Source organism: Cricetulus griseus, chromosome 8 (genome assembly GCF_003668045.3).
Source record: "Cricetulus griseus strain 17A/GY chromosome 8, alternate assembly CriGri-PICRH-1.0, whole genome shotgun sequence".
NCBI lineage: Eukaryota > Metazoa > Chordata > Mammalia > Rodentia > Cricetidae > Cricetulus > Cricetulus griseus.
Genome location: NC_048601.1, coordinates 56,007,355 through 56,020,028, shown reverse-complemented (window position 1 = coordinate 56,020,028; position 12,674 = coordinate 56,007,355). Strand labels below are relative to the sequence as shown.

General features: G+C 43.3%; 1 protein-coding gene across 1 annotated transcript in view; it reads right to left on the bottom strand.

Annotated features, from left to right (window-relative positions):
* The window catches only part of Antxr1 (ANTXR cell adhesion molecule 1), a 185,784-nt gene that overhangs the window by 159,246 nt on the left and 13,864 nt on the right, over positions 1-12,674 (bottom strand). Inside the window, exon 2 of the mRNA XM_027428734.2 lies at positions 3,874-3,945. Coding sequence (XP_027284535.1) covers positions 3,874-3,945 — 72 coding nt within the window. The remainder of the gene's footprint in view (positions 1-3,873; positions 3,946-12,674) is intronic.

Below are 12,674 nucleotides of genomic sequence, written 5' to 3'. Positions count from 1 at the left end.
TGCCTTTATCTTTGTATCATGGCTCCCAGAGTCCTAGAGGGTGTGGCAAGAATTTAGGCAATGGCCAATTTGAAGCTCTGAACCAAAGGCACCTGCTGTGTCTCCCTTCTGACAGGACACTGTTACAGCGTGGATATATCACAGTAAGAAAGATGAACTCCATCCCAACCCAGGACTGTCTACAAGTATCTTTGAGATGGGGAAACCTGTCACATTAGTCTGACAGCCTCTCCGAAAGAAGGGAGTATCTCAGAAGGATCACTGTTCACTTAGTTCCTTCTCAGCAGCCTCTGAGGGAAGAGGGAAGAGGGGCTGCTGGGCCACAGAGTCTCTTCTGTTCAGTGGCTACATGACTTATTTGGTACCTAAAAGTTTTCAGTGTGAAATTCACTCTCTGGGTAGCAGGGCAGTCTCATCTGAGGACTGGCAAGAAGCACCAGTAATCTGCACAGGGTTTGACAATTCACTGCCATTCTGCTGGCCCTCATGGGGAGGCCAACTGGTCAACCAGCATAGAACCAACCTGTGTCTTCACAAGGCACTGGCCACAGAGCTGAGCTGGCTCTGATTGTTGAACACATAGACCTCTTTTCATCACTTAGCTTCAGGCCTGAGCCTCAATCACCTGACCATCACAGCTGTCTCCTAGCACCAGTGCTGACTCTGCTGCAGTCTCCATGCCACTCTCCAAATTATTTATCATGAAACATAAAATGCTATAAAAGCTTTGGCTACTCTTAGGATGAAACTTCCATTATTTCTATGTGCTTGACATATCTTTGATTGGAGTTTTTCTGTGACTGTTTTAGCAGAGAGGAGAAGCAATGGAAATTAGATAGGGATGAAGGAGTCAGAAGGAAAGTAGAAGTTAGAAGAGGAACAAAGACATCCAAGAGCCTAGAGTCAATGGCATGGAATGGACAAAGTAGGAGAATTCCCTTAAAGGGAGGCAGCTGGCCCTCGTGGATGGGAGGAAGGAAATGCATGCAACCCTTAGGAGCAGGACTGGGTGCTAAGGGAATATCTATCTGTTTCCTTCTAGGCTCTCAGTGACCAGGAAATGGGTCTATTTTCTGAGAGTGATGGATATGAGGTATCGGTCTGGAGTTCAAGGAAAGGGTGAAGAATAAGAATTGTTCTTAGGAAGGTGAGGGAGTCAGAATAAAGGGATATTAAAGGAATTCAGCTCAGAAGGATCCTCTGCAGTCAGTAGTGACATATTTATGCTAGAATCAACCGACATTGTTGTTTGGGTTCCCTCTACTCCATAGTATACTACTTAAGGAATAAATAAAATCATTCAGCGTTTTGAGAAACTCCCATTGATTTCCATAGTAGCTGCATCAATTTATGCTCCAACAACAGTATATAGGGATTCTCCCTTCCACATGTCTTCACCAACATTTGTCTTCTTGGTAATGGCCACTCCATCTAGGATGAGATGGAGTCTCAAAGTAGTTTTGATTTGAATTCCCCTGATACCTTTTTTGATTTTGTTTTGGTTTTTTTTTTTTTTTGAAATCTCTCTGCTCAATTCCATTTCCTTAGTTTTTTTTCTTAGTGATCACTTTTTGAGTTATTTGTATGCTTTGGAGATAACTCCTCCTTCAGACCTGTAGCTGGCAAAAGCTTTATCTGCCTTTGCCTTTTTTTCACTTGATTGACAGCTTCCTTTGCTGTTCAAAAGCTTTTGATTTCACAAGGCCCCACTTGTTAATTATTTGCCTTATCTCTTGAGTAACTAGAGTCCTGTGCAGAAAGTCCTTACCTATACCTATGTTTTGTAGTGGTTTCAGAGTTTCAGGTCTTCAGTTGAGTTCCTTGATCCATTTGGAGTTTATTTTTGTTCAGGGTAAGAGATTTGGATCTACTTTCATTCTTCAACATGCAGATAATCCAGTTTCCCCAGAACCATTTGTTGACAATGCTATTTTTTCCCTCCACTTATTCAAGAGTGTACCTGGCACTGCTAACAGTCCTTGGGCTGTTGCAGAAACAAAACTCTGTGACAGTCTTGGCCCCTGCACACAGGGGGTCTACTATGGTCTGGATATGAAGCATTTCCTTAAAAAACTTATGTTTTGAAGCTGATGCAAGCGACATTCAGAGATGGGGCTTCAGAGAAGCAATCAGATTGAATCACAGGACCGTACATTCATTGATGGCTCAATCCATTGATGGATTCAACATTTGAACAGTCTGTTGAGAGGCAGAGAAACTGTGGAGGGTGGAATAAGTTGGTCCTGGGAACATTCCCTTGAAGTTCTGTTAGGTCTCCAGTCCCTGCCTGATGCTGCCTCTGCTTCCTGCCCAGCATGAGGGAAGCAGTGTTGCTACACCACATGCTTGGGTGAGGAAGCTCTACCTCACCACAGTCTGGGAACAGTGGAGTTAGCATGTCACGAAACCTCTGCAATCATGAACCCAAACAAAATTCCCTCCTTCTAGGCTGTTCTCCAAGGGGTTTGTCACAGAGACAAGAAATATGACTGACACAGAGTCCACAGCCAAGGGATCCACAGGGAGGAGGCCATAGGAAAGCACCTTGAGGTCTAAGAGTAAACCTTGGAGATGTTCCTGGTTTTTTCTTTCTTCATATGTAAAGCAGGGGACTGGGGTAAGTGCTCTCTCATAGCCTCACCCGTGTCTTTGATTTTAATATAGTGAGGAGTATGGAGTTGCTGATGGGCCTGGTGGACAGTGCTGGATGCCCACTTCCATGTAGATACTGGGCAATTGGGTGTGCACACACGTCATCTTTGTATGTTTCTTTTATGGAACCTCAGCTTCAGCCAAGGTTAAGCCAATGGCTAGGGTTGCACAGGGAGCTCAGATTCAAAACTCATCTCGCCCAACTGGATCCTTTCCTACTGGTTCCTCTGCTCAGAGGGAGAAATGAGGACAGCTAGTGGAGACAGAGCAGAAGCTATCAAGGACTTGGATGTAGATGTGCTTTATGTCACTTCAAAGGGTCACTGGGTAATAGTGCAGGACAGGATGTTTGGCTCCATAACAAAAAAGGCTTTAAAGTGAAATGATCCAAAAGGCAGAAGTTTCTCACCAAAGTTTTCAACATGAGGCTCCCCAGATGTCTCTCAAGCTAGACTGGGAAGTCTCTCCTATCAATTCAAAGTTCAATGATTTCTCTAAATGTTGTATAACATCACACATACACTGTCTCTCTCCCGTCTGTACTTCTCCATGTTTTTCTCTCAACCCCCACTTTCCTAAGTCACCTGGGTTTAGGTGATTCCTGCAGCAGATTTGAGGCCACCCTTCCTTTCCTGTTATGGAGTTAAGAGCATGTTGCTCAATAACTAATTATGGGAGGAGACTGTGACATTACCCTGGGCTCAGAGGACCCTGTACTATAGAAGTGGACTGAAGGGTTTTGTGCTCACTCACATTGGTCTCCATGGAGACCATCTACCACCAACAAGACTGCATCAGCACCCACAATGCTCACACCAGCTGCACCAAGGTCCTTGACAATGTGCTGCAGATGCATCCATGAAAGCTGTGTGATCCCACAGTGTGATGTCACCTCCTTTACTAGCGGGTATCCTTAAGTAGCACCTCCACAGTTCATAATGACTGTACTCAAACCCGTCTGGGAAGATGAGGTCAAGTCTACGGAGAGAAGATGCAGGGGCATGTGACTAGCCACGGCTTGCTCAGGGCTGTGGTGTTTTCATATTAAAAACCAGAAAGTTTGTAAGCAAACTGGCACGAGCTGGTCACCTAGCGTTTTGTGACACCTTATGCACAAGTCGGCTCAGTGTGCATTCCCACAGTGTCTGGGAGTTATCGGAACAGCAGATGGGCTGGATTCACCAGCAGCAGTGAGAGAAGGGATTCTGGAGTGACACTCACCTGATGAATCTATGAGCCAGCTGCTCCACGAAGTAGTAGATTTCATTCCAGTGGTGCAGCACGCTTCCTGACCTATGGGACAAAGTGGCATTCTGTTAGCACTTTGAGCTGTTTCTTTTCAGTTCTGTGTAGAACCAACCCATTAACTGGGTCCCTTCATTTCCTGAAACTGGTGTAAATGTGGAAATTATCTAAAAGGCTGTTTTAAAAGTTTTGAAGAATTCCTCCAAATCCATCTCCCATTGCCAGCCTGTCCTCCACTCCAAACTCTTACAATGAAGCAAAGCAGACAAATAAAAATCCTGGGGCCCAAACAGACCACAGGCTGGCTCCAGGTCTTAATGGCCCTGTTACATTTATGTGCTCCTCTAAGAGACCCTATTCCAATTCCATTGAATGGAGTTAGCAAAATGACTGTGGCAGTTTGAACAAAAATGGCCCCCATAGACCCGGAGGGAGTCTATTAGGAACTGTGGCCTTATTGGAGGAAGTATGTCACTGGATGGGTTTTGAGGTTTCAGATGCTCAGGCCAGGCCCAAAGTCACACTCTCTCCCTGCTGCCTTTAGATGCAGATGTAGAACTCTCAACTATTTCTCCAGCCCCAAGTCTGCCTGTGTGCTGCCATGCTTCCATGACAATCATAGGCCTGTCCCAATTAAATCTTTACTTGTTAAAGCTGCCATGGTCATAGTTTCTCTTTACAGCAATAGAAACCCGAACTAAGACACTGACGAAACAAATGACACAGCAAGTCTTATTTCATTTGTACATACAGATATCTGTAGAATTTTAAAATAAATTGTTGGAGAAATGAATCTAGCAGGTTACCTAAATAATAATTGGCCAGTTGGTGGAATTCATTTTAAGGGACTGAAAGTTAAGCATGCAGGAAAATCTCTTGAACCTAATGTGGTTATTCAGAACAATGAAGAAAATGGCTCAGCTTCTCACTATATCAAAAGGCAACGCACTCACCCAAGAGAGGGAAAAGTGTTCTCTGAAAATAGGCAGTTGTGGGATTTTGACTTGGAAGGTTTTTTTTTTTAAATCTCCTGAATCTGATATTGCTTTATGATCTTATTCCCATCACCTTGATTTAGTCTGTTTCCCCACAGGGTTCATGCTCAGACTCTCATAGTGGGACTATCTTAGCCTTTGTCTACTCAAATCTCTTATGCCTTTTCCCTTTCACACACAGATCTGCCCAGCAGAGTCCCCGTCTGCCTGCCCTTCTGATAGCTGAGGCTGTAGTTTGCTTTCTGCTCTGACACTTCATATTGCAAACATTTTCCACTGGTGTCTGATGACATCTATTTATTTATTTCTCTGTGTTATGTGGTTACATGTGTGTGCAGACATGTGTGCACATTTGCATGGGTGTGTATGGTGGGATATACACGCACATGCAGTGTGATCTGAGGCCAAATGAGGGCATCAGATCCCCTGGAGCTGAGCTGAACTTACAGGAGGTTGTGAATCCACTAAAGTGGGTGCTGGGAGCTGAACCTGGGTCCTTTAGAAGAACATTGAGCTCCTTTAACCACTGAGCTGAGCCAACTCTCCAGCTCCCTCATTACAGAATATTCTTTTTAAAAAAGAATTATTTGTTTTTATTTTATGTGTGTAAGTATTTGCCTGCATGTATGTAAGTGTACCACATGCGTGCTGTACCTATGGAAGCCAGAAGTGGGCAGCAGATCCCCTGCAGATAGAGTTGAGAGCCATCATGTGGGTGCTGGGAACTGAGCTCTGGTCCTCTACAACAGCAGCCAGTTCCCTTAACTAAGAATTCTCCTTTTACTTCCATCTCTCTGAAGAGAATTTATTTTTCTGTTTCACTTCTTTTCACCCAGAAATGCTCAGTTTGTGCCATGTAAATGAAACTGATTCAGCACACCAGGGAGGGATCTGTATTTAAGACTGTACACTAGTAACCAGGTGTCCCAAAGGTCATAGGTGTATACTGTACACAGGACACAGAAGCAGAAAGAAACGGGGTACCATATGCTTAGGGTCTGGGCTGTCCCCACAACCCACGTGTTAAAAGCTGTGCCCAGCTATGCACTGTGGGAGGAGTGGATCCTGTCTAATAGCCTAGTCACTGGGGACGGGGCTTTAAGAGGGATCATGGATGCTGGTCTCTTCCTCAAACTGTGTACCAACCCTATGCTATGCAGTGAAGCACTTTCTTTCCCTTTCTTCTTCTTTTCTCGGTAGGTATTATTCTAGGCCTTTTATTTTTTATATTTAGTTTAATTATTTTGAAAATTTCATACACATATATATAATGCACTTTTGTTCATTTTTTTACACCAGCTCCCCTCTTCTGTCCCCCCCCCAACCCTGCCACCCCCACTGAGACACTTTCTCCACCATTCTCATGCTGCCTACCAGGAATGACCGCTAAACCATGAGCCCCAGGAAATCTTTCCAGTGTACCACATTAACGTCAGACCTCCTTTAGAAACCGGGCCACAGAGAGTGGAGATTCAGGTCCTAGAGAGAGGAGCCCTTTAACACACCGTGTAACAACGGGGTTTCATACCTAACAACCTTAGCTGAACCCAAACTCCCACTCAGGAGGCTGACCTGTCACAGCCACAGCCCTCCTCCCCAACCCAGGACTAATAGGTTAGCACTCTGTTCTTCCTCCTCCCTTCTGGAAAATACCCACGGGAACCAGGGGTGGGGGTGGGGGAGCTCCTGCCTCTTCAGTAGTGAAAAATGCATATTCTTTGACTTTGCAGGCTCCATTCTGCGCATCTGCCCTTGCTTGGCCTTGTGACTGATTTTCTGGTTTGAAACTACCACAGAGGCTGGCCACTCCCAGCATAACTGACCCCTGGTAGCTCAGAAGTGGCCGTTCTCACTCAGAAGCAGATTCCTGATCCCAACAAGGAGAAGCCGGGTGTTGGCTGGGAAAATGGCAGCTTGTATTCAAGTTCGACTTTTCTCCACCCAACTGTGTGTTGTTAATCTTATATGATATCTTACGTGTCACACGTGTCTGGTTAAGACTTACTACCTAAATCCAAGCTGTGTTGGACTAACCTAGCCATTGCTATCCATGCTGCAAGTAGAAACAAAAACTTCCTCTTAAACTCAAATATAAATGGAACCAAAAGATGTTTTCCATTGGATTTGGTGGGTTTGAGTGGTGACAGGGTTGGTCAAGGGTCTCTTCTTGGGATTTTGTGTCTCTATTCTGCAAGTATAAATTTCATCAAAATTTGGAATTAAAATAGCCTCCCAGGGGTTCTGCCTGGAGACAGCATTGCAGAATTCTCTGTTGAAGATTCATTTGATATACTTGGGATCCAATCAGAGCCAAGATCAATGTCCTCTTCCAGTAGCTACTGAGATGGGTTTCTGAAAAAGGGCTCACCATCCCCCAGGGAGGGAAGCCACCAACGTCCACTCTAGGTCTCTAAGAACGATCACTGCTGAGGGCAGTTCCAAGGCTCCTTACTTACTTTTGTTTTTCTAGTTTGTCTCCAGCATTTGAAATACAATAAGAAGCCAAGAAATATTTGACATCACACTCTGTGGGGGGTTCTGTATAGAACAACCTGACATTGCTCTCAGTCACGTCCAAGGCCTAACACACAAAGAGAGGGGGCAAAAGCAGAACCTCAAATGTTATCATTTGTTTTCTGAACAAAACTGCATTCTTTCTGTTTCTGAGAATTTCTAACCCTCCTGAGGTTAAATGCCTTAGAAAACACATTTGCTATACCAGCAACCAGAGGGTAATGAAAAAGGAAAGCAAGCGTGTGGCTGGCTCCACCACCAGCAACCTCTTACCCAGGGAGGGCAGAGTAACTAAGATAGAGATTACAAAATGGTCAGGCCCCACTCATCCTTAGTCCCATCTGGCTTAAGACATTGATGCCAGTGGCCTTCTTGGGGTCCCAGACAATCCTGGGTGGGTATGGATATGTTCAATAGACTTCAGGGACACTGGGTGGACCCAAAATTAGCGCCAAAGGCCACTTGCCACTGTACTCTTTCCCAGCTTCTCCCCACCCTCTCCTCTCCTCTTCCTAAGAAGCTGGAGCCCATTGTGGCCCAGGCTTATCAGTTGTTTTCTGTGGCCACAGCCAAGTCTCCCTCCTGGACCTTGTTGACTCTTGCTTGCCCTTCTCCAGACACCAGTTCCAATCCAAACCATGCCACTGGACATGTTTCTTTGTCCTTTGTCTGGGGACACCCTCTAGGGCTGTGAAGCCTCTACCAGCCGTGATGTTCAACTTCTCCCCACTGCCATGTGACTTCCCCTTAGTCAATCCAACTGATGGCTTTGAAAACAATGACGCGTACACTGCAGAATGCAGCTAGAGAGTTGGGAAATCAGCTATTGGGATATTGCCAGCTTTTTTCTTTCTCAAAGAAATGAAGCAAAATAAGATTGAAAAACCAGACTGTGCTGTTGAAAGTAACCGAAAACAGCGCTGTAGGGAACTTCTGGTCGACTGTAAGCACCATCCAGGCGCCATGTTAGGATATCAGGGTTTTTCTGTGGATGATGATTCAGTAGGTATTTTACCCAGAGAGGTACTCCCTTCTCCTCCACTCTGCCTTTCCAACACACCTATCCCACCCACCCCCCCACACACATGCAAATTCATGTGCACACACATATACGCATATCACACACATATACACACACAAGCACGCTCACATGCATAACACATACACATGCATACATATACACACCACACACTGAGACTCTGCACAGACACACCACACAAACACCACACACACATACACCGCACAGACTCTCACACACACACACATGCACATCACACAAATATATGCACACAACACACACTAACACGTATGTATACACATGTATGCATGCACACACACCCAGACATGCATGCACATACACTGCACACACTTATATGCACCCACACATGAATGTACACACATATGCACACAACCAAAAAAAGCTTACACACATTTTTGACATGAGCTACTGGTACTTTTGTCACAGATTCAACACAAAAGTGACACCCTTGTTAAGACAGAAGTATTAAATTGCCTTAAGAGGTGCTTCCGCAGCTGAACTTCATGGCCCTGGATCTATTTCTCACACTCTCCAGGTTCAGAGATGATTCCATCAGAGCTGCAGTTATCCTCCAGAAGGCTAAAAAGGGGTGGACCAATGTCACCCAAAGATTGCTACTGTGGAATGTTGTCTCTTGTGGGGAAGTGACATACACTGAGCGTCCACAAGACAGGACTTTAAAATACAACATCATCAAAGCATCAATGTCAGAAATGCAGAGTTGGAAGATAAGGTGGATCACCACAAGGTTCACTTCTTACCACAGTCAGAACACGGGCACTGCCCACTCTGCAATGACCTGCTCCCAGGCATGAACACTAAGGCCAGGGACCCTGCTCTCTTCACCTATGACCACATTTTCATTTCCTTAGATGACATTGCCCACATCATCTGTCACCTCTGCATCTTCTCCATTCAACATAAGTATCGGACAGCGGTAGAATGTCTTCTCCTTGCACACTGCCTGGTTTCCATCCCTTTTCACTTTTATAGCACCAATAAGTGAGCATTTTTTGTACAATGCCCTTTACACATAACGGAGAAGATGTCGTGAATTTCTGCACTGCATTTCTTTCTGGCAATTGCACAGGAAGTGATCCTCTCTGCATCACTTGCTTAAGAAGTGTGCACCCGAGAGAGGCAATTTGATGGAGTCTCCTCCTTGCTCCTTGAGAACCTCAGAGGAAAGGAGGGCAGATGCTAAAAGGAGGGGTTATACTGGGTCTAAAGGGGGCAAGCGCCCCCACCCTTTATCAGGCACCCACCTCACAGTGAGCTGTGTTAGGCAGACAGTGAGACAAGAGAGGGCCGAAGATTTCATTATAGTTTTAATGTATTTAGTAACCAGAAAACTCTAGAAATACTTATTGTTCCTTTGATTTCCCTTGTTAGCAGTTAGGACTAGTGCAGAACGAAAACTCAGCGCCCTTGTTGGAAAGTTATTGAGTATTTCAAGATGGTAATAACAGACAGAGCATGTGGCCAAATGCCAGCCTTTCTCACCGAGGGCACGGGTCCCAACCACACAGGCAAACACCCAGAAAGCCACCTCACTCATGATATTCTTTGCACATCCCTACTGAGTTTCAGATGTTTTCTTAGTTCAGGGGCCAGTTAGCTTTTTCAGTGAAGAGACAGAAATTAACTATTTTAGGCCCTCTTCGGGGCGAGGGGTGACATATGTTCTCCATGTCAACAACTCATTTTGTTTGTGTGTGTGTGTGTGTGTGTGTGTGTGTGTGTGTGTGTGTGTGTGTGCATAAAAGCAACCATTGAGCCCTAACAAATGAACATGATTATACTACAACAAAATTTTATTTATAAAAACAGGGACTGGGCCATAATTTGCCAACCTCTGTCCTAGACAGCTACTTTCTTCCATTCTGGAACTTTCTAATTTTTTTGAACTTATTGTTTTGTCTTCCACATACTGATATAAAAAAACCACAAACATCTTCTTGATAGATGAGGTTCTGGGGTACTTTGCTGCTCATTTCCTGTTCTTTGTTACTGAGGATGTGGATGTAAAAGCTGTGTCTTGGGATAGAAACATGAGGGATTCTCTGTGACCTAATAAATATTGCATGGGCATTTGAAAGGAAAGTTTATTCTCCATGGGGTATAGCGTTTAGAACATATTTATTAAATCAGTCTCATTAATTATTATTCATATCCTGTCTTCAGAAAGTGTAAGTGTTCAGAGACATCGTTCAGACTCAGACAAGAGCATGCCATGGCTTCCTTCTTCACAAAGAAAGCAGCAGCCATCTTGGCACATTTTCTAAGAGTCAAAGCACTGTGCAGCCCAGGATTTTATCAGGCATTAAGATCCTATTATTTGACTACACTACTATTTTGCTGATTTCAAATTTAGGATTCAAGGTTTTTATTCAAAATTGGTAGGAAGTTTTGTCCCTGATGATGCTATCTTCAGTAGATGCCAACTTCCTAAACAAACTGAGAAGATACTCATCTTCACCTGTGCCAGCTGTGAAAGTTCAGCACAGAAATTGTAGTCCTTGAGCCAATGTGTCCAAAACCAGAGGACCCCGCTCTCCAGGTCTCCCTCAAGGAAATGCATGTATAAAAGGTAGAGCATATCACTTGAAAGGGTTTTGGGTAAAACAAAACCAAACCTATAACATGAGGTAATTATCATCATAGTGTAGGGTGTTCTAGCTGTCTCTCACCCAAGCACATGAGTCTGACAGGAGGAGGAGGATGGGAGCAAGAAACAACATTTCTTAGCTTCTGTAAATGCAATAAGAGAAATTTTGGTTATTTTAGATAAAATGTGTAGTTTCTCCTTTGAAAATCAACCAAGTCTTGCATTTTGCTCTGTAATCTCACTGAACTTTGTAAGGGCCATTACATACTTCTGTCTCTTTGGACTGTGCCTTTTTTACATCTTATTTTAAATATATTTCCCACTTTGATACCAGTATCTTCAAGTAATTTTTCAGTAGGGACCATGGATGGCACTTATTTTGAAAACTACATGCCTGAGAAGGCTAGCTAAGGGATTTAAAAGCCACATTCACTCAAGAGCTACAATTACTGAGATTTTTAGAGTAATTGATGTTCTAGAGTAAAAAAAAAAAATGTCAATCTAAGTCTTACTTTTTGGGGGAGGGGTAGGGAGATCTTTTGTTCACTTTTAGGAAGATTGTAGACTTTTTTTTTACCTACTCCTATGTTTTAAGAATTTGTCTAAGATCAGGTAATCTGAGGACCATTTAAAAATTCATTTGGCAGAGTGCTTGGTGAATCATAGACAGAAGAAGCCAATCTCTGTCTCTCTTGGGGGAAATTGTCTTTTATCATATTTATTTATTTGTTGTACTATTTGTAAATAAATTCTATTCCTAGAAATTAATGTCAGATACACATTTGCACACCCACACACATGCAAACATACACTCACAATATACTTCATTCACCGTTAGTGTTCTAAGCTCCATCCTCACAATTTTAGTATTGGAATACTTTCTGCTTAGGTTCTTTAGATGAACTGACTCTGCTTTGGGCACTTTTCAAGGAGGTGGTCTTTATTTCCAAGTATTTTAACATTTAGATATGGTATAAGCTTCCCCCCCCAAAGACTTCCTATTTTCTTTCTCATGATAGACTGTTCTTGTTTGTTGATAAAGTTATCAATTCAACATTGAAAATATCAGTGAATCTCTTGTTCCCTTAAAAGGCTTCAAATGGCATGGTTTATTTATTTATTTATTTATTATTTAGCTTAAGAGTTGGGTACAGCCCAGACCAGCCATGAATTCTCAGTCCTCCTAGTACAGCAATCTGAGAGCTACAACCACAGTCTCACATCCCCACATGCATCATCTCTTCTTTGACGCAACATTATGTTTTAAATGTTTCTGTAAATCTCAATTAGCTTTTTGGATGATCTCCATTTAAAAAAGACAATAAAACTCCCCTTTCTAGAACAATCTGTATCTATCTGAAAATGCTTTCATGTTTTCTTCACTTGCAAGTGACACCAAAAAAAATTTACCCCTTATAAAAGGTGAATTTTAGCAATCACAATTCTTCCCATTTAATGTTTGAGAGCCCTTGTGGGTAGCCTGTGGTTTTCTTTCTTCTTTTGCCTTGAAAATTAATTTCTAGCCAGAAAATGTCTACATATTAGTCTTTTCCAATAAATGATTAATTTTGATTCTCATTTGAGGGACCTGTCCAATCTGTATTTTCAAGCTTTCCTTTAG